Below are 22,446 nucleotides of genomic sequence, written 5' to 3' on the forward strand. Positions count from 1 at the left end.
CAAATCAAAATACTCTTTATTACAGTTGTTTAGACCTGTTCAAGTCAAAATATACAGACAAGTATACAAGACATGCGCTACAGTTTCTTCAACTTAACGAATAAAGTCAAGCAACTTGGCTCTTGTTCGCATTGCAATTCAAAAGTAGCCACATGACCTCCAGTTAGCCTTGGCCCAATATTCATCTTTCCATGTCAGCCAACAACTTTTCTGTTCAAATGTGCCTTCCTGCAATGTACCTTTGTTTTATAGCTGCTGTCCATGATTGGCTAGGAACCTATCTAGCTTTCCATAAAAGGAACAGCTCTGTTCACAGAATGAGGCTTTCTTTCTTCCCTGTAACGGAAGTGGGGGTTTTACAGAAGTTTACTTTCTGAAACTTTCTAGTGGAAGTTTCTTTGTCACTTCACACCAACGAAGTGGCAAAGAAAATGGGATTTTACAGATATAGGACACTGCCTACATATAATGGTGGAACTTGTTTGAAGTAGGAAGGCAACCTGCAGTCTACTAGAATACATTTGAAAGGTTGGATCTAAAGTTGCCCTTCTGTAACCTGGAAGATGTTTCCACTGTTCTACAACATCCAAATATGTTCTGCTTGTGCAAGCTTTTATGTATAAACAAAGAATAAATTAATAGATAGCGAGACAATATACCACAAGGCAGATATTTGGATTTACAGTCCATGCTAAGATAGCTAACAGTATTTAAAAAAAAATAAACAAGCATGCTCACATACAACCTCCTGCCCAACCTTTCTACACCACTTATTTACCTAGGCTGCCCAAGAGTTTGCACAAGCCATTATCTAGATTGTAATCAAAAGAGTGGAGAGAAATTAGTATCTGTTTTAAAGTGGTCTACATAATAAGGTGCTATAAGGAATTGTATTGGAACACATTAGCAAAAATGCTTATGTAATAGAAGGGGGTATGTAATGTAATGCTGGTCCATCTGAATATTTGACCATCAGCCAGAATGCTTTATTGAAGAGTTACAGGCTTTCTAGCCATTTACAATCATTTATAAAAGTTTTCTTAAATTAGAATATATGTCAAATGTACATTTACATCAAGATCATTCATAGCCCAAGCTGTATATATACATAGGATATATCATGTTCAAGACAGGATACACACCTTATAAATAACATTAGTAAAACAGTTCTTTAGCTTTACTTTTAAAAAAAAAAAGCTGGAAGCAGTATTTGTGGACTTCCAGCTACTTGTCTGGCTGTCTCTTTAGAACACTGATGAATGCATCCTTTGGTACTTCCACATTCCCAATTTTCCTCAACTTCTTCTTTCCTTCTGCTTGCCTCTTCAAAAGTTTCATTTTCCGTGAAATATCTCCTCCATACTATTTTTTAAAAATATATGTTAGTTCATTCAAATTTTATAGAATTAATCCGCAACACCAACCAGGAGGCTTTACTAAGGCTCTGACCATATTTCTTCTACTGTTTCGCAAGTACCTTGGACAATAAAAAGATCTATGCAGAATTGTGGCAACTGTGCTATCAACCGTTCCTAATAAATTTAAAAGTGCTACAATGAATGTAACAGAGCTCTGAGTGAGTTAAGTAGTACAACTTATACAAATCAGAATTCTTTACTTGACATACTGAATCTACAGCTTTGAACAAGCTTGTCAGTTTTCCTGACTCAATGCATCAAGAGGAATCGAAAACACATTGGAAAACTAGGAGCATGTAGATAGCATATCACTGGAACAACAGAAGAATACACAGGAAACTATAATTGCAATCTGAAACACTATTGAAGGAAAAAGGAGATGATCAGTCCGTTTTTGCCAAAAGATGAAGAATCCAGATACTTACACATTTTGCCAGGACATTTTTTCTATAAGCTTTGACCCTGGAAGAGAGAAATTGCTTGTTTCAATGCTCAAACTAAACTGTGTTCTTCAGAGGTTATAATGTAAAGATATTCCACAGCGTGACCTAGTGTTGGATCACAAATGCTCTGAATCAATAGCATGTGACCTCAAATCACGAATGAACTTTGGTACTGAGCACCTACAACTATTTGATCTGAATGAAGCCTAGAACTTCCTACAGTCTGCTTATTTGAACCACACGTTTTAAAGACACTTGAGCCAATATAACTTCTTGTCTACTTTTCACATAGCAAAGAGGACAATTTGTCCAAAATATTTCAGATACCTACTCTGCACATGCACTTCCTACTCACGGAGGTGCTACAGAGAAATGTGATTGTCCTTCCTTTCAAGAGAGTTTTCCTTTTATTCAGAATGGGAGATCATTTTGTTACTGCCCCAACTATACCCCCCGTTCTGCATTCAATGTGCGGCTGCCCTTCAAGATAGTTCAAAAACTTCAAGTGATTCAGAAGGCAGCATTGCAATTGCTAGCAAACACTGGCCACATGGCACCCATGTTCAGAAAGCTTCAATGGCTATTGGTTAGCCTCCAGGCCAAATTCAAGGTGCTGAACACCTCCCATACAAACATCCCTGTACATTAAGATCCTCAGGTTGGCCGTGGTCTAGATGCCTTCTCTAAAATAAGGTTGGCACCCACTAGGAGCAGGGCTTTTTCAACAGGGGAACCTGGTCTCTGAAATGCTCTGGAAGCAGGTACAAAGAGTAAATGAACTATCATGTTGAACGAAACTCCTCTTTTACATGTGCATTTGAATTTGTCTTTAGTTGTATTCCTTAAAGAGACTGGGATTTCAATTTGAATATCAAGTGAATACTAGAAAACACTTTAACAGTTAAGAGAGATGAAAGAAAAAAGCAATGTATTTATTTGGTTTGTAGTAGTATCAACAAGTACAGATCTGGTTGAACAAATTACACTTCCGTTGCCTTTTAAAACAGAATCCAGACTAACAACTCACGTTTCTCTTGCAATTATTTTGCTTCCAACCACTGCCTGAATAGCTATTTCAAACAGTTGTCTTGGAATAACATCTTTTAAACGTTCACACATGGCTTTAGCAACAGGGTATGCTTTGTCCCTGAAAAAGAAAAAGGGAGAATATCATCATCTGATATCAAAGTCTAAACCCATCACTGTAAACCTTAAAAAGTGTTAAGATTCCAATTTAACTAGATAAAGGCTGAGTTAATGCAAGGAAATCACTCCAAGAGACAGATCTAGCATCGTACTTGAGAGTAAACTATTTGTACAATGAAACTGAGAATTCAAAAGGTAGTTTTTTGGAATATAACCAAAAGCAGGAAATCCCACTTAAATGGAAACCCAGACAGTTTCTGCAGTTCTCCATTATATTTCTAACCATTCCTATCTGAGGGTTTGTTTGTTTTTGTTTAATTGTTTGACCATTACTCCACAAACATTGGGTTTCTTCAAAAGAAGAGCATATCTGGAAGAAGTTCCTTATGATTTGTGGAGGGTATCTAATGGACACTTAGTTTTCTCTGAAAATAGGAGTGCATTTTTAGTTGACTTACTTATGTACAATAGTTACCAGTTCTTCTACAGCATTTCCATTTAAAAGAATGTCCATTTTGATAAGATCTGCCGTCTGGTATCCTGCATCTTCATAGTCAAAACTGAAGAGGAAAAGCTAACACTGAATTTATCACTCAAAATGTTTTTTTTATTTTAGCTTTTTAAAACATAGCATTTTTCACATAACATTTGAATAGCTCTTCAAATAAGGACACAGAATTTTTGTCCCCCAGTAAAATGTTCACCTTTTACAAAGTGGGAAAATTCTTACCCCACTACAGACCTATTCCCTGTTCAACCACAGACCAAGATACTGAGTACACTCTTTAGTTCAACTACATCTATAAAGACACAGATCCAAGCAGGCACTGCTCCTCCATACTTGAGATGACATCTCTTCTGGAGGTTTTTTTCTCTTTTCTTTTAAAGTATGCCTCCAGCTTCCACTAGAGTTTGCTAGAAAACTTCAAAAAAACAAAGCAGATAGTAAAATAAGGAAATAACCTGCCTAGGACCGGAAGGTCTTAAAAGAAAGAGGGCAGGCTATTTGCCCTCAGACATTTATTTATACAATTTATTACCTGCTTTTCATTATAAAATAATTCCAAAACAGGCTACAAACCAATGAAACACAATAAGAACATACAGCACCAACCAGTACAAACAGGGGAGAACAGAAACACAGATAATTATGTTTACAAGATGCAACACAGATTCATAGATCATTAGTTGGCGGCAAAGCCTTGTAAGTCGGCACTGACCATATATAATGGGGAGAGTTCCACAACTGGAGTGCCTGTATCAAGAATGCCATCTCTCGGGTTGCTGCATACTGAGCCCCAGGCAAATGTGGCACCATCAAGAGGGCATCCCCACTGGATCTTAATATTCAGGCAGGTACATAAGGAAGAAGGCGCTCCATCAGGTACCCAGGTCCTAAGCAGTGCAGGGCTTTATTTGTCAGCAAAAGCACCTTTAACTTGGCTCGGTAGTTTATTGGCAGCCAGTGCAACTGTTTCAGAACTGGTATAACATGTTCCCAGTAGGCTGTCCCACTCAACAGCCTAGCACATGCTGCAGATTCCAGGCCAGCCTCAAATGCCCTCCATGTAAAGCACATTGCCATAGTCCAATCTTGAGGTTACCACTGCATGGATCATGGTGGCCAAGGCTATCACTGTCCAGGAATGGCTATAGCTGGAGAACCAACCAAAGTTGGAAAAAGGCACTCCTCACTGTGGAGGCCGTTTGTGTCTCCAGTGACATTGATGGATCTAGGAGTACTCCCAAGATACACACCCACTCCTAGGAAGTGCAACCCCATCTATAACAGGCAAATTCCCTATTTTCCAGACAAGGGAACCACCTATCCACAGTGCCTCTGTCTTGTCAGGAATCAGCCTCAGCTTACTGGCCCTCATCCAGCCCACCACTGCATCCAGACACTAGTCCAGGACTGCACAACCACTCCTGGCTCGGATGATACAGAGAAATAAGAGTTGAATATAATCAACGTACTGATGATGCTTTACTCCAAATCTCCCAATAACCACTCCCAACCATTTCATATAGGTGTTAAATAGCATTAGGACAGAACCTGGTGGGACCCCACAACTTACCTTCCATGGGCCCAAGGTATGGTCACCCAATCCTGTCCCCCGCATATGACCCAGGAGGAAGGACTGGAACCACTGTGGCACTGTGCCCCAACTCCCCACCTAGCTGGTCCAGAAGGATACCATAGTCAACTGTATTAAAAGCCTCAGAGATCAAGGAGAATAAACAGGGTCGTGCTCCTGCTATTTCTCTCCTGTTAAAGGTCATCTGTCAGGGTGACCAAGGCTAATTCAATCCCAGAACCAGGCCTGAACCCGGACTGAAAATCCATTTCTTCCAAGAAGGTCTGCGGCCACCACCCCCTTGAGCACTCTCTCTAAGAAGGGGATATTAGTGACCCGGCAGTAGTCATTAAGAACCTCTTGGTCTAGTGTGGGTTTCTGACAAGCAGATGCACCACCACCTCCTTCAAAGCACTGGACACCTGCCCTTCCTTCAGTGATGTGTTTACCACAGACTGGACCCACCCAGTCAGCCCCCTCTGTCTAGTTCAAATTAGCCATGACGTCCTAATGAAGGTTGAGAGTACAACTAGTTGGACACACCACATCAACAAGCTTGTCCACATCATCGGGCCTCAAAAGCGGAAACTGATCCCACAAAATCAGACCAGATGGCACACTGGACACCGCATTTGGACTTGCAAATCAGCACAAAGATGAGCAATTTTACCCTCGAAGTGCCTTGCAAATACGTCACAGCAAGTGTCCGTGGGCTCCAAAACTCCATTTACTGGAGTAGATGTTAAAAAGACCCTGAACCACACAGAACAGCTCTGATGGCTGGCTACTCAAGGATGCAATGGAGGCAGTGAAGAAACCCTTCTTTGCTGCCCTCACTGCCACATGATAGGCATGATCACGTGTTCTAGCCCAAGTTCGATCATTTTCGCAAAATGTTTTCCACCACTTCCACTCTAGCCTTTGTCCAGCCTGCCTCGTTGCTCATAGCTCCAATGAGAAACAGGGTGATACACAGGATCCACAACAATGGAGAGGGGGTTTGGGGGTGATCGCATCAACAGCCCATGTCATCTCATTCTATAACAATGCCTGCCCATTCTGCCTACCACCATTAACAGGGACAAGATCGCAGCAATCCTCATGTCATGCACTTGGGAGAGACACCATCTTTTCTCCAAAATCTTAGAATTTGGCACAGAGTTCCCAGTTCTCTGAAAATCACACACACACCCTGAATGTCCTGCATTGACACAAAAATTACATTACCTGGCATATCCAGAGGAGAGGGATTTCAGAGTGTCATAGAAATCGACTACAATTTCATTCAGTGGAAAGAAATACTTCATCATGACTCTGTGGTCATCAATGTACACCAGGTCCTTCTGAACAGCCCTTCGATTCTGACGGGAAACACAGTAGTTTGAGAGTCAACTGCCATTTACTTTTTATTTGCACAGGCATTTTAAAACAAACTTTCAATTTTGTTGTATTTCAGATTTAAGTTTGTATCTTTCTAGCTGGTTGAAACAGTTTTATGGCTCTCAATTTTTTTGATGTTTAGATAATTTTTATTGTATTGCATTTTACGTATACTGCTCTGAAATCCTTTTTCGGATGGTGTGGTTTAGAAGAAGAAGAAATCTTCACAAAATGTGAAATTCTAAAACATGATGGGTAAATTTTAAACTGAGGGACTAATAATAATAAGCCTGGCAATTTATTTATACCTAAGCCATTAAAGATTTATTTTCTGACCTATCTTGTTGCATATAGAATCATAGTCATAGAATCATAGGGTTGGAAGGGGCCTACGAGACCATCGAGTCCAACCCCCTGCTCACTGCAGGAAGCCTGATTCCCAGGCGGTCTCCCATCCAAGCACTAACCAGGGCTGACCCTGCTTAGCATCTTTTTCAGTAGTTCTTTTTTCCATCACCAAAATTCCTAACACTTCTTATTGCTAAGGTTCCAATAGATTCCTGGAAATCATAGAAAAGTATTTTTACTTGCTCACCTACAGCAAGAGTGGAGAACCTGTGCCCCCTCCCCCGATGTTGATGGACTCCAGCTCTCATCAGCCCCAGCCAGCATGGTCAGGGTTTATGCGAGTTGGAGTCCACCAACATCTGGAGGGCCATAGGTTCTCCATCTTTGAGGTCCTATAGCTTTGCTTGCAGGGTGAGAAATGGTGTCAGGAGCCCAAGTAGCATGGAAAGAGGAATTGTAATTTAGATTGCAAGTTGCTCAGGACAAAGACTTATCTTTTGGCTTATGTTAGGTTTGTCTCAACAGGAGCCCAGTTACTGGACCACATGCATTTCTTTGGAATAATGTGTTCAACTCTGAAACCTGTTGAAAAGCTGGAAAGTTTTCAGAGGGCAATCTAGCAAAACCTGTGAAGCTGAAAGAAAACTGCGTGCTTAGCCCAGACAAGCTATAAAACTGGCTTGACAGTCAAAATGAATATTGAAGGATCTACTTTATAGGGTTGTTATAAGAACTGCCAAGATAAAACATGAACACTAGAAGGAGAAGGAGATGAAGGAGAAATTATGATGATGATGAAGAAGAAGAATTTATATTGTATTATCATAATCATCTAGTCCACATGAATTGTCTGAATTAAGTAGTTCTGGGGAACCTGGGGTTGCCCACCACTGAACCTCTTTACACTGCACAGCTGCAGGGGAGTGTTTGGTGTGTTCTAGGGGGTACACTCAGTTCATACAGGTAATAATGAGGCTCAAAATACCTGGCCAGTGTGAGCCAAGTGTGTGCTCTAAAATATGCCCCCAGAATCCTCTGCAATATGAAAGGTTTCTACACTAGGCTGCAGACAAGTTGTTTCCTGAAAGTGTGAAAACCACTGCATTGGTTAATTAAAATGGCCTCATTTAATTTGTTAATGTTTGCAACCCAATGGTACAAACCTGGCACAGAGCTATTATTTTCCCAATATATTCATCAGGTGTTATGATTGTACCCGAAACAACAGGCTCCAAATATTCCACAACAGTTGACTTATCAGGAAACTCAGCAGGATTTATAATGGTGACCTCCTCTTTCCCATGTTCCTACAAAAACAGAGAACAGTTTGCAAGACTACTGGCCACAAATTCCTATCAAAAGCGAATTCCTCAATGCTTTGTCACAATTGTGAATAGGCACTTATTCATTAAAATTCTAGGCTCGTCTGCTTCTTACGCCCCAAAAGGGGAAGAACTGCTATCTTCAGATCTTAGTTCTTAGCCCCAGGGTAAGAACTGCACACTCCCTTCTTTCTGGAAGGAGGCAAGCCCAAAACAGTGACTCACACATAGATGCAACCGTCAACCACCACTGAGGTTAAGTAGTTCTTCTCCATCTCTGAATTGCTCTCTGAGCCCTTGCAATGATTCAGGTTGAAATGGGGAACCAATGAAATGGGTTCAAAGACAGGTGGAATTACAGGCTCATTACTAGTGCCAGTTAATCAACACAATTTAGGTACTGTTCCACAGAAAGGCAATAATAGCATACAGGTCTGATTCAGAAGTCACACCAAGCTGATCATCAAACCATGACTGAGCTATGTGGAGTGTTCTGCAGGCTCAAGCACGGTGCCAGCCCCACCCCCAACCAGGCTTACACACTCTTTTCCACTCCCTTCCCTGGTTAATGTTAACTATGGTTTAGAATTGGGTCTGGAAGAGCGTAATCAGTTATTACTACCATAACTAGCTTAACCAGACACTGCAAGCAACATTAAAAGTAGGGTTTCAATCACTGGTTTAAAGCCTAGCTAAGGTTTCTGGAAGCTATAGCTACACTGATTCAGACATATGCTATGCCAGTTAACACTAACGAATACAAGGAGAAATCGGGCCAATGGGGGCGGGGGGGGAGAGTGTGAGCCTGCAAGGTGCTCTTGATTGTCAAAACCATGGCTTGGCAACTGACCCAGCATGACACCTGAAACCAGCTATAGCATCGTGTCACCCCTTGACACTTGAAATTTATTTATTTTTAATCATTTTAGCTACAATTTGCCCCATGATGCTGTGTGACATGTATCATTTATTTCTTGGTTTCTTTAGATTTAAAAATACCTCATCACCTTTATCAATTTCGCTGAAGAAAGAACTGCCTTATATGGAACTGTAGGGGCTGTCAAAATGACAGATGCATTGTATTCTTGCTCCAAACGCTGATTAAAAACTTCCATATGTAAAAGGCCGAGGAAACCCAACCTGTAAATACAAGATTTACACTGTATTCTCCAGCCACCTGCATTGTCAATTACACCATGCTAAAGAATAATTTGCCCACCAACGCCAACTAAGCAAGTTTAACTTTCAAGCCAAATGAAATCAAGAGAAGTTTCCACATTGCACTAAAGATTATCGCATCTACAAAAATTCCCTGAAGCTGAAGCCCAAAGTAGTAGATTGAACACAATAAAACTCACCTCCATCCAGCTCCCAAGGCAAGGCTACTATCACGGTGAACAGTAACACTAGAGTCGTTAAGTGTCAGTTTTTCTATAGCACTTTTCAGGTTGTTATATTCTGACTGGTCTACTGGGTACATTCCTGTCAATACACACAGAACTTTGAGTGATAAACGTGGCTAATCAATACCATCATACTTTGCACTTAGCACTTTCTTTAGGCCCACTTTAAAAGCTCTGTTTGCAGCAACATATACCTTTTCAATTGCAGCCCACAAATAATATAGCACATTTTAAACTACAGCTCTTTAGTCTCATTTTACACAGAAAAGTCTTAAATATTATTTTCATATTATATATGTATATATTCATATATATTTCCAATGGAATAAATTAGCTGGAATGTTTTATGGAATTTTCCACAGAAGGAAATGGCTTTTTTGAAATTAAAGCTAATAAAGTAAAACTAGTTATCTAAATGAATGTGAAAAGAAAAAGATATTCTTAAGCCTATCCAAAATTACGATTCTTTCAGCAAAACAATAAGCCACTTTTCCCAAGTTACTGTTGTAATAAGGCTCTGAAGCATCACCTTGCATAACTTACAGAAATCCTTTGTGAGCACAAAAGGAAAGCGCTGTTAACAAGAAGATAGTGCTTATCCTCTAGGTGACTCCTTGAATATACTTGCATTACAGCAGTGACCAAAAAACCCTAGTGCTTTCTCAAAAGCTATACCTGTGATGGCATGTTTAAACTCCATCAGGACATGATGAAGAAGAAGCTTTCCACTGAAGGCCTTCCTCTGGGAAAACACACTTTCTTCTAAAGTTCCCTACTTGCAAATGCTTGCAAAGTTGGTTGCTCTTCAATAGGAAGCAGCATACACCTTTAGATCCTGCATTCCCACACTTCCAAGCCAGTAAACAAACATCACCTCATGATGTCTTCTTAGATTCTCTAATTAAATCACTGATTTTGACAACAGGTTAATTTGGGCAGATTCAGATGTTTATTGCAGCAGCATGATTTGTACTGGGATCCAGAACCACATGGATGCCAGTCTGAGTAGTTGTTTATATGAGGAATGACTGAGAATTGCCCTTCCCCAGCTGTTTAATATAACATGTAGTTTGATCAATGCCTCCCTTGCCCATTTCTGTAAAAGGAAAAAAAAACACAACCTCTGCTTCTGGCAAATAGAGGAGGGGAAAATATAGACACAGGGGAAAGCTTTCATACTACTGTTGTGCAGAAGTTGCTAGGCAATGACTTCATATGCCACAGCCCACCCACACTGCATGGAAGGTGTGGGAAGAGGAGATATAGATTAGATTAGGTTACGTTAGATTACATAGATGAGAGACAGAGAGATGGAGGGATGGAAGGACAGGCAGACAGACAGAAGGTATTAAGCTATAGTACTAATCATGATGAGGGTAATTTCAGATATTATCCTGGTGGTTTGGTTGCTTCCAGGATCCTGAACAGACAGTGTGGGTAGTTGGCTGCTCATGTAGTCTGAGTGATTTTCAGCCAGTCTGGACCAGGGTCCCACACATCTGTTCTTTCAAAATAAACGTGGCCAGCCTTAATATGATTTTTTTTAAAAGTGTATTAATGTAACATGTAATTTGGACTTTATTCTTACCCCTTCCAGACTCCAGCCCTGTATTCTCTCCCCCTGGTCAAACACCAAATTGTAAGCTCTTTGGGGCAGAAGGCTTTCTTCTGTGCTCATTCTATAAAGTGCCACTAAAGTGATGGCACTGTTTGTTATTTTCTGCAACAGCTAAAGAAACAAGTCACCCATATTTCTTAGAATTTTGTTCACATATAATACTGCTAAGATCAATGCCCTGTATCTTTGAAACTATGTGGACTCTTCAGTACCCAGTACTGTGTGAAGCATTCAAGACTTGAAATGATCTGTAACTTTTCCTTCAGTAATCGCTTCTTACCAATACACAGGTAAATACACGCACACTCCACATGTTATGGACTCCTGAAGGAGCCACTTGTCTCTAATCTTGACAGCGTGAGATGCTGAACCACCATTCATCTTGTGACTCCTTGTCATGTTATGTTTGTCATGAAGTAGCTACCATACTAGAACTCTTATCCATGTCACCAGAGTAATGTGAGTAGACATGTAAAATCTCTGGAAATTTTGAAGCCACAGGAAAACCTCAGAAAAAAGTTGGTAGTTGGGGAAAATTGAAAATAAGCAATACTCATTTCTTTTAGCGCTCTTTACAGATTGAAAGTCACTTTGTTGCTTTAGGAGAGCCTCTCCCAACCTAGTGTCCTCCAGATGTTATGGACCTCAGCTCTTATCATCCTCAAGCAGCATGGCCAATGCTCAGAACTTGTGAGAGCTGTAGTCCAAAACATCTGGAGGGCACCAGGTTGGGGAAGGTTGCTTTAGGAACATAAAAGAACATAACTTGGATAAAATTATCATTAAAATTAAAAACTTTAAAAAGTAAACTCAGTAAATTTGAAATTATTGCCTTAATAAACTATACTTTTTAAAGTAATATACATGGTGCCCTACCTCACAGGGTTCTTGTGAGGATAAAACTGAGAGGAGAAGGTCTATGTAAGCTGCCTTGGATTTCTTGCAAGAGGAAAAAAGGTGGGATATGAATGTAGTAGTAGTAGTAGTAGTAATATAAAGCATTTGAGATTTTATTTAGCTAGGAAGGACTCAGCTTAGGAATGGTAAGCAACCGTATTTAATTTAAGAATCTTTAAGCAATCTCAACCTATTATTTGAAGAGTGACATTTTATTCTTGTTTATAATTAATTTCTGTTAATAAACATCTTATTTTTAGTTCATTTTGGAAGAATGTCTCTAGTGGTGCTGTCAATCCCATGCTTATGCCATAGGAACCAGGCTATTGAGTTACTTTTAGAGAGAGAGGGTTTATTCTGGTGGCAGCAGTTAAAAGCTTTTATAGCTGAGGCAGCATTTACTAGTGGTGAGGTTGAATTGAGAACTTGATTAAAAACGATGGCAGTGAGTTCCATAGACCCAAACTTTAAAGCTAATTTTTAAAAAAGAAACATAGTTGGATAACCCACATGCTGTTCTGGTGGCAGTGGAGGGATAACCTATAGTGTTTCTTTCACATGTAGGTTTTAGATTAGAATGACATGAACTGACTGCTACAGCATCTAATCAGAACAAGCCCAGGAACACCGGATTCTACAGAACAAAACCCAAACAGTCAAGGGTGCACATTTTCTTCCATATTATGATAAGGTGACTCTACTCACTCATTGGGAAACTGAGCATGACCTAGAGCATCCCTAAATGTCTATCAGTAAAAATACATTACGTAAATAATTTTAATAAGGCATGGAAGAAATAACTATGCTGGAAGGATTAAAAAACATTTGCCCCCATGGCTTCATTATTTCCAGAAATTTAACATCTCTAATCTTTCTATGAAAGTCTTCTTATTACATAATTTTTAGAAATCATTTAGAAGTGTAAAGCCTGAGTAAGAACATACAAATACCTTGAATTAAATATTTTATTCATCATTCTAAAAGAAAATATTTCATAGTCTAAAGCTGTTCAAATTTTTTTGTGGAACTCCCTCCCTAGGGAACTCCGCCATGCCCCCTCTTTAATGAGCTTCCGCTATGCATTAAAAACATGGTTGTTCAGGCAGGCATTTGGGGTGGGCTAGGGTAATTTTAGAAATGCGATGTTTTTAATGTTGAATGTTATTGTATAAACTGTTTTTATTGTTGTACATTGCCCAGAGTGGCTGGGTGACCAGCCAGATGGGTGATTAATAAATTAAATAAATAAATAAATAATTTTTCCCCAGTTTTTTAGAGGGGAAGAAAAACCATTTTCCATGTTTTTTCTGGATCTTCATATCTCTATATGTGCGAGAAGCCTGTGCTTCCAGTTGTAGCAGTGGGGATTCCATAAGGGACCTGGGCACTTTCCCAATAGTGGTACACATTAAACTGCTTCCCATCTTTCGAATACATGCACCTCACCTGCAAAAACCATTGGTTTTGCTGATTTAAACCCAGGAAATGGCTCCACTGGCTGGTCACGTAAATAGATAGTATCTCCTATTTGGGCTTCCGTAATATCTTTCATTCCAGCAATTAGATAGCCAACCTGGCCAGCATACCTAAACAAAATGGGCATCATATGGAAATACTGAATATATTAAATATTGCAAATCAATCCTTACAGATAGGCTATTTAGGAAATTGGTCACAAATCATCAGCGGCCTACAATTCTGACAGATCCTTTCTCCCATGCTCACAGCTACAGACTTTAATTTAAAAAAATGTTGCATAGCTTTTGCAAACTGACATAAATACAAGCATTTTGGGGTTGCCTGAAATGGTCTACTACTAAGGCAGGAACTGAGAGGCACCAAGAAGTCCTAAATGCCATCAGCGAGTTCCACCTACTGGGCTTAGCAAGAAAATACCCCTGTTCCACATGTGCCCTGCATATCAAAGGAAAAGATAACAGCTGATCTCTCCAAAGGCCACAAATAATTTCCTTTCTTTTTCAAAAACTTTAAAAACTTACAATTTATGTGTTGGCTGTTCGTTGGGTGTCAGAATCCCTATTTCATTAACTTCATAAATCTTTTTTGTGTGAGCCGAAGTGATCCTATGGCCTTTGCGAACCTCCCCACCAAACAGGGCTATGTTAGCAATCACACCCCTGTAATGATCAAAGGTAGAGTCGAACACCAATGCCTTCAGTGGGTCATGTGTGCTAACACTGGGCCTGTTAGGAGAGAGAGTTGCAGTGTAAAACTTATTATTTATTACATTTATGTGTTGCTTCCCACTGCAAAGAACAGTCTCAAAGCAACTTGCACACACAAATACAGAAATCCATAATTAATGTAACAAGAGAAAAAAATCAATATAACCATAATCAGCACAATATTACAAATAAAAATAAGCACCATAAAAACACAATCTAAAATCAATACAATACAAAAAAATGTTCATTCACAATATCCTCCACAGCCTAGAATGAACACCATAAAAGCAGCCCACAACAACTGGGCTACAACTAATATGTATTTTTCTAAAGTGCTCACATAACTACAGATCCAGTTACTACAGCAAATAAGAAAAACATGTATAACATGTAACATTCATAAATATGGCACACTGAATATTGAAATGTTTGTGCCACTCCACATACTGATTTTTCATCATGTTTGAGTTACAAGACACATATACTAAAATTAATACTCACCAAACTAAGGGTATTCTTAAAAGGCTTCAAAAGTACAACATATAAGGGTACAATCCTATGCATGTTTGGACAGAAAAAGTCCTGCAACATCCAGCATGCCGCAGTCAGCCACATGCTGGGAGTTGTAGGACTTTCTTCTGTCTAAACATGCATAGGATTACACCCTAAACTGGGTGAAGGGGAAAGCTAGACATGACTGCAAGTCGGACTAATTCTCAACAGTAGAAGATGCCAGAAACGAAAACTTACGGTGGGATCCTTTCAATAACTTCCGGAAGTATTCTTTCAACATTTGTTCCTAGTTTTGCAGAAATCTAAGACAATTTAAAAATGCAGGTCAGCCTTATTTCAAGAGAATGCTGTGAGTGCACACTAACTAGCAAACCACAAGGGTAGCTTTATATATTGGGTTGGATTCAGGATCTCTCTTCTGTGTACAGAAGGGCTTCGCTCATGGAAAGTGCCTTCACCCGATTTTAGGGGATCCTCCCAGAACCACAGATGACCCCATTCAGCAGTGTCCCCCCAACATCTTCAAGAGGCTGGAGGTGCTACCATAGGCAGGAGAGGGCAGGGAAGGCTGCTCCCACCAGCCCAGGTGCATGCACCTCAATCTCATCCAACCCAATATGATTCACTCATGATGCCAAACTGTAGTTTAAAAAAAATCCTTTACTAGGAAAAGTAAACAAGTGCATTTATTCAACACCTTCTAACAGTTAACTCCACAGGCGTATTCAGACACACAAGAACAGGACTGAGAAGAGTGCCTGGATACAGCTCCAGCTGAAAGCCTCCCTCCCTCCTGCTACCAACTGTCACTGCTGAGGGCGTCAGAGGGAGAAGAAGCAGCAGCCCTTCCACTGCATCCATGACCTGGTGAATTTTGAAACTACGAATCTAGTGCCTCAATTTGCTTTTCTTTCCTCCTCCCTCCCAATCTCCTTTCCTTTTGTGTCCCCCTTTTAGATTATAAGCCTGCAGACAGGGATTGTCTTATTTATCTTTGTAAGCTGCCTTGGGAGCCTTTGGCTAAAGGGTGGGATACAAATGCTGTAAGTATGTAGAAAAACAGCTTATTTCAAACATGTTTACCCTCTTCTAGCAGTCAACAGGAAAATTTAAGACTGTGAAAACAATACCGACAACATATGCATTACGACTGAAATTCAGAACAGTTAAGGCATGCACTTAAGGCCACACGATATTTAAGCACATGTAATATTCAACTGACCGCAGTCCATGGATTCAAACCACAGATCCAAGTACACTAACACATACAAGCATGTCTGTACAGGCACTAGCCAAACAGATTGTCAGTGCATGATCAGCTAGATAGGTACTTGACAATGAAGTGATAGGTACTTTCAAAGCTGGCCATACCAACCACCTAATAGGGGGGCTCACACACAGATCCATTGAGTCCTAGATGCTGGGGGATTTTACCCCACACTTGGAGGAAGGCATTCTGTGTGCAGAAGCCTATTCCTTGGCATGCATCAACCTTGCTATGTTTGGGTATCTGACGACAAAAGCTGCAATCCTATACACACTTACTAGACAGTAGTTTCACTGAACTCAGTGCAACTGACTTCTGAGTAAACAAGCACAGTCATGCACTGTAAGGATATAATTTTCTTTCTAAACAGTCAGGTTTCCATGTAGAAGGGTTTTTATAAGGCAAACCCGCAAAACACATGCTTTTATAAACCTAAAAGAAAGGCTTCTTACCCTAATGCAGTCTCCTTTGGGGATATCAAATACCTTTTCAATTTGATTTTCAACCCTCTCAGGATTTGCACGCTTTAGATCAATCTGAAAAATAATGTTTTTGTTACACTAGCTTGACTGTTAGGACAATACATAAAATGCATCAGAAACTTGAAGTAAATTGCATTGCAGCAAACATGAAAGAAGACAACCATATTTATTGATGTTTTGAAAAAAATGCATGTTGTGTTTGCACATTCACTGTTGTCCCCCCTGCCTCAGCCCCTATCCTTTACTAGCAACCTGGAAAGTTTCTGTGTCTTTCTTAAGAACCAACCTAGTGACCTTCCACCAAGGAGGGAGAGTTTATTAGACCAGCCTTCACCAACATGGTGCCCTCTGGATGTTTTGGACTTCAATGCCCATCAGCCCCAGCCAGCATGGTGAATGGTCAGGAATGCTGGGAATTGTTGTCCAAAACCTCTGGAGGACACCAGGTTGGGGAAGGCTAATTTAGAGCAACTATGTGAAATCAGAAGGATCTGGTTCACCATCATACTTAATTTATAAAGTGCCTAAAATTGCTACACATTGTACAATGTATCTATCTTATTTTTTTAAAGACAAATTCTCTGCCTGCAGCCTCACAGTCTAAAATCAACTACAAAAGAAAAAGTAAGGCAGTAGATGTAAAAAGGGGAAGCACAGCAAAACATGAGTTTATGGAAGAAAATGCAGGCAGAATAAGCAGATTTTAAACTATGTTGCTGCTTTGAAGAAGAAAGAGAAGAGTAAATAAGAGGCACAGGGAAAGAGGAGACATACACACACACAAAAGGCACAGAGAGAAGCCAGATGTGAAGCACAATCCTATGCATGTTTACTTGGAAAGGACTCCCACTATTTTCAATAAGGCTCACTCCCAGGTAAGTGTAGCGAATTGCAACCTCAGTGACCAAAGATAATTCATCACTAAGGAAACTGGAGGCTTAGCCACAACATTTAACTGAGCAAAGCGTAAAGAACATGATGAAAGATCAAGAAAATCAAGGAGGAGAAATAAGAAGACCATAGGGGCTTTAAAAGTACGAAATAGTTTATTATAACTACAGGCAGGAAAAGGTAATCACTGAAGAGAAATATTCAGAAATATACACAATCAACCCGACGACCAGCCCTACTGAGCTTTGCCTCTGTCGCAAATGCACTAGAAGGTACTGCAGGAAAGTCATTATTCTATATTTGTAAGCTATCTAAGAGTTATTAATACTGCACGATGTGTGGTCAGTATTACCTTATTTATCACAGGAATTATTGATAGTTGTGCTTCAAATGCAAGATAAAAATTTGCCACTGTCTGAGCTTGAATACCCTAGAAGAAAACATCAATATTAAATATCTGAGGGCTTGTGCTTGTTTTACTTTTTCAAAATACCGTTCCACAGAAAAGGAAAGGAAATGTGCAAAAAACATTGTCTGTGTAACAAGAGATGTGGTGTAATGGGTCACCCCCAATCCAGTGGAGGCTGGTGGCTCTGATTTCGGTGGGGCAGTGCATCTATTCCGGGTTTCAGTCAGAACCAGCCAGAACTCTAAAGGAGCCATCCAGGGTGCTGAACCTATTTGGGGACTGGGGCTCAGCACCTTGGATAGCTCCTTTAGAGTTCTGGCTGGTTCAGACTATAACCCAGAAGGGATTTCCAGCCCCACTGATTTCCAGAGCCACCAGCCTCCACTGCCCCAACCAGAGCACAAGGGTCATCTCGGCAGAAACCAGGTCTGAATGCAAACTGCCCTTCTGGGTCAAATTCTGTGCATGCAGAAAGGTGTTATAATGGTGGCGGCGGCGGCGGCGGGGGGGGAGGGGGAATCCAGCATGGAGGTGCGGCCACACAGTGGTCTTCCCATTTCTACTGTTGTTTAAAGATGAGCACTCCCAAACATGAGTGATAAAAGCATGAGCAAGCTCTTCCCCTAAAGTACAGATGCAGAACTTCAGGAGGGCCTGATTTGGCCCCTGGGCCTAGAGTCCCAATCCAGCCCTCCAGGGTTCCCCATGTCTAGGCACCTTTTTCCTGGCTACCCCCTTTCCCCTGGCTGCCAATTGTTCTGTGGTCCCCTGGCTTCTATGCAGGTTCCCCCCGCCTCCAATTTGTAGTGGAAATGCCCAGAAAGACTTCTGCATGTTGAGGAGATAGTGTGACGTGCTACAGCTGCTTCTTTTATGCCTGAAACTCCTGTGAGACCTTAAAAATCAAGTCTTAGGCCTCTTTAAGAGCCTTCTAGCCTCTTGGCCTGACTCCTGGTTTTTCTAACCAGTTAGGATGGTATGGCCTTGGAAGGCAGGGAGGATCTCTTTGGCTGCGGTCCACCTGCTAATTTAACTGAAGGTGAAAAAATTCTTAGACATCATGAGCCCATCACAGCAGGTGTGATGGACTAGGGAGCTGTGAAAGACAGCATGCAGCCACGTGGGACTTTGAGTAGATATGTCACTCTGGAGCGTCACCCAGTTGGAGCTTCGGCACAGATCGGGACAGCAGAGGTGTTGCGCATCAGCCGACTGGAATCTCTCCACTGTCATTATCTGGGGCTCCCGACAGCAGAACGGAGTAGTAAGGTATTTTGCTTAGGTTTGCTTTATAACATCATATGCTTAACTGTAGTACTCTACCTGCTATAGTTAATAAAGCTTTTTGACTCTTGCTCCCATATGTGGTCATTGCTCTGAATCCAAGAAAGGACCTCTCTGCCTTTGGCAGAACACCATTTCTCCCAAAGATTGAAATGCCTCTCCTAAGGCTTGGCTTCTGGCAGTAAGAGCGTTCAGTTAAAATATGCTGTTGTGTTTGAGGCCCACACCTTTCGCTTTTGGGCCTGCCCACCAATGGAATGTGCCCCTCAAGAGCTTCTCCAAAATTGAATTTGGGCCCTCGGGCTGGAAGAGGTTCCCCACCGCTGCTTTAAAGATTAAAAAAGACAAACCACACAAAATGGCGCAAGCGTTGGTGAAGGAAAGACCTGTGCCTGACAATGTCACAAGTACTTGCCCAAGATGCAGACACAACCATCCACAAGTATTCCAGGGTCACGATATGTGCTCCACCAGAAGGGAAATGAATCCATAATGAAGCACTGGGACTTGAATTCTAGGTAAATGCAAATTTCTGCACCACTGTTATCGTAAGGCCTGGTCTCCTGTGCAACAACTGCAAAAAATACTGCTAAAAAAAAGAAGGCTGGAACAGCCACCTGCTTCCCAACACTGTGACCATCTAATGTTTATGAGCCCTCTAGTCTTAAGACAAGATACTTCTCAACAACATTAGTTTTGACTCAGTGGCACTAGAGCTTTATTACCAATGCTGCAACCATTCTGAATTTTATTTATTTATTTGTTTGTTTGTTTGTTATTGCATTTATATCCCGCCTTTTTTCCTCTTGCAAGGAACCCAAGGCGGCTTACATTATCCTCCTCCTCTCCGTTGTATCTTCACAACAACCCTGTGAAGTAGGTTGGGCTGAGAGTCTGTGACTGGCCCAAAGTCACCCCGTGAGCTTCCATGGCCAAGTGGGGACTAGAACCCGGATCTCCCAGCTCCCAGTCCGTCACTCTCACCACTACACTACACTGGCTCTCCAATTTTGATGCCTTACCTTGCGTGGTTTAATCACTACTGAGCAGAAACTAGATTCCTCCAAATCCTCAATGGAATTATGCAAGTTTACTCAAAAATAAGTCTCACTGTGTTCAATGCAGCTTATTCCCTAGCACTTGTAGCAGCGAGGGACTCATGATGTTTGACAAAACACAGGATCAAACTCTCACAAAGCCATTAATTCCATAATATGTTTGTTGCACAAGAAAGGAATGCCTATGATGGACACCTAGTTGGTCCCTTTCCACAATGTTTTTAAGTTATACACAGCAGTCAACAGATCTTTTCTCGAACCAATTATCCCTTATCTACATTTGGAAAAGGAACAAAACACATGGATGTTACCCGTACAATTTATACATCAGACAGCCAAGGAAAATACTGTAAGACCTTACCTCATTTGCATCCACTACAAGCAAGACACCTTGACAAGCTGACAATGATCGCGATACTTCATAGTTAAAATCTACGTGGCCCTGAGCAAAAGGGGGAAAAAAGCATAATGAAGGAATTTCAAAGAACAATGCTTACTTGACAATTTGAGGCCTGGTTAAGAAGGTTGTCAATATCATGTCATGAAGTCATGGTGTTACCCACTGTCAGCCTGCTTACCAAAAAGGCCTTAATCCAGTTTCAGCTATTTCATGAATTCATTTTCTGAGATGGAATAGGGGCTGCAGATAATCTAGGACCAGCGAGATAATGGACAGGTTCTCCATGATATAAGGGGCTCTAATATCAGTGTCCTCATAATCTTGGTGGACCCGGTCATCATACCATCCTAACCAGAACCAACCCCCATTAGGGAACAGATTAGGAAACCTTTCTTGACCTGTAATTGGTAAAATGCTGTGACTGAGGAAATGGTTCCAGGCATGGTAATCCCACCCCACAAAAAAGTTTTAAGTTTTAGGCCAGCAGAAGTGTGCATTGCGCTCTCTTTTGAAGATGACAGAAGAGCCAACCAATGTCTCCAGTGAGTTCTTAAACGTAGTGATGAAGATTTCCAGAGGACTCACCAGCTTTGTTGGCTGCAGTCTTTGTAAACTGTTTCAGTACCTTAGCTTCTTCTATTTTAGTTAATCAGCTGTATTAGTTTGACAGCAATGTGTCTAGTGATTAATTAAAAACCTACTTCGCTTCTTCCTGATAACAATGGGGTTTGATCTAACCCTCACACATGCATAAGGATTTCTCACTGCGAATAGAACACAGTACCTCTGCATAAACCTAATGACACAAGCAAATCAGAACTGCTGGAATGCAGCTACTAACTTTGCTCCAGCCCCATAATAAGGATGCACACACCATGGCTCAGTTTCACAGTACTCCAGCCACACTGATGATTAACTTACAGGTGTATCAATGAGATTTAAGAGGTAATTTGTTCCTTCATGGTTATAAATGAGAGAGGCAGTCTGGGCTTTCACGGTGATTCCTCTTTCCCGCTCCACTTGCAATTTATCCAGCACCTGTTTATTATGCTCAGTTTTGGCAATTGTTCCTAAAGGGCCAAACGTACGCAATAAGTAATGTATAACAAAAGGGAGGAAATAATGAGTTGTATCCAATTGTGCTTTTCTGCTCACAGAAGCCTCTTTGCGCCATCTAAAGCTTCTGCCAACAGAAGCGGGAGGAAGGCAATTTTCAAAAGATCCACCTTTCTTCTGCAGCAACCCCACCACCACACACGCACACACACACACACACACCACTTCCCACACTGTTTCAAAGCCTCTGGACCAGATCTTGGATGGGGGTGCAGGGGACTTCAGAGGGTAGGGAGAAACAACAAAAATTGCCTCCTACACTTGTGTTTTTGAAAGCCTCCACTGGATCAAGGAGACTTCTGTGAGCAGAGAGGCATAATTGGACACAACTCAGTGTCCAATTATGTCATAACCATATTTTGTCCTTGTATACATATAACTATTTTTAAAAAAAGATCCACATGTATGTATTAGCTTTTTAAACGTATTAATATCAAGAAAGCTGTGATACGCATCATCATTCTAAAGTTCAGCATGGCAACCAGACAATACTCGGGGAAACTCATCTGAAATTTCTTGGACCCATTTATAGTGAAAATGCTAGCACTGATGCAATCTATAGCTAATTCTTACACATGTGTTACAGAGCTCTATGCAGTGGTGCAGGACAAAACAAATGTTATCATGCCCAAATGTGTTCATGTGCAATCTCAAAACTTATGTCAGTCACTACTCAGACAGGCCACATGCCTTCCACAATCCAGTCTTAAATGCCAAACTACAGATAGGCAATTTAAGCCCAGCAGGCTGTATCTGACTTTGCAGGGCTTTCCCACAAACATCTACC

General features: G+C 40.9%; 1 protein-coding gene across 5 annotated transcripts in view; it reads right to left on the reverse strand.

Annotated features, from left to right (window-relative positions):
* The window catches only part of GUF1 (GTP binding elongation factor GUF1), a 29,614-nt gene continuing 7,168 nt past the window's right edge, over positions 1 to 22,446 (reverse strand). For all 5 annotated transcript variants that reach the window (XM_084856865.1, XM_084856860.1, XM_084856862.1 and 2 more), the window contains 15 exons: positions 21,465 to 21,613; positions 20,505 to 20,585; positions 17,745 to 17,822; positions 16,472 to 16,555; positions 14,990 to 15,054; positions 14,054 to 14,257; positions 13,500 to 13,639; positions 9,494 to 9,617; positions 9,143 to 9,275; positions 7,977 to 8,120; positions 6,313 to 6,446; positions 3,466 to 3,567; positions 2,889 to 3,008; positions 1,844 to 1,880; positions 1 to 1,362 (listed from right to left, as the gene is read on the reverse strand). In XM_084856865.1, the coding sequence (XP_084712991.1) occupies positions 1,225 to 1,362; positions 1,844 to 1,880; positions 2,889 to 3,008; positions 3,466 to 3,567; positions 6,313 to 6,446; positions 7,977 to 8,120; positions 9,143 to 9,275; positions 9,494 to 9,617; positions 13,500 to 13,639; positions 14,054 to 14,257; positions 14,990 to 15,054; positions 16,472 to 16,555; positions 17,745 to 17,822; positions 20,505 to 20,585; positions 21,465 to 21,613 (1,733 nt within the window). In that variant the 3' untranslated portion in view covers positions 1 to 1,224. The remainder of the gene's footprint in view (positions 1,363 to 1,843; positions 1,881 to 2,888; positions 3,009 to 3,465; positions 3,568 to 6,312; positions 6,447 to 7,976; positions 8,121 to 9,142; positions 9,276 to 9,493; positions 9,618 to 13,499; positions 13,640 to 14,053; positions 14,258 to 14,989; positions 15,055 to 16,471; positions 16,556 to 17,744; positions 17,823 to 20,504; positions 20,586 to 21,464; positions 21,614 to 22,446) is intronic.

The sequence above is a fragment of the Heloderma suspectum genome, chromosome 5 (assembly GCF_057233095.1).
Source record: "Heloderma suspectum isolate Gila_16-S chromosome 5, 16-S_ref, whole genome shotgun sequence".
NCBI lineage: Eukaryota > Metazoa > Chordata > Lepidosauria > Squamata > Helodermatidae > Heloderma > Heloderma suspectum.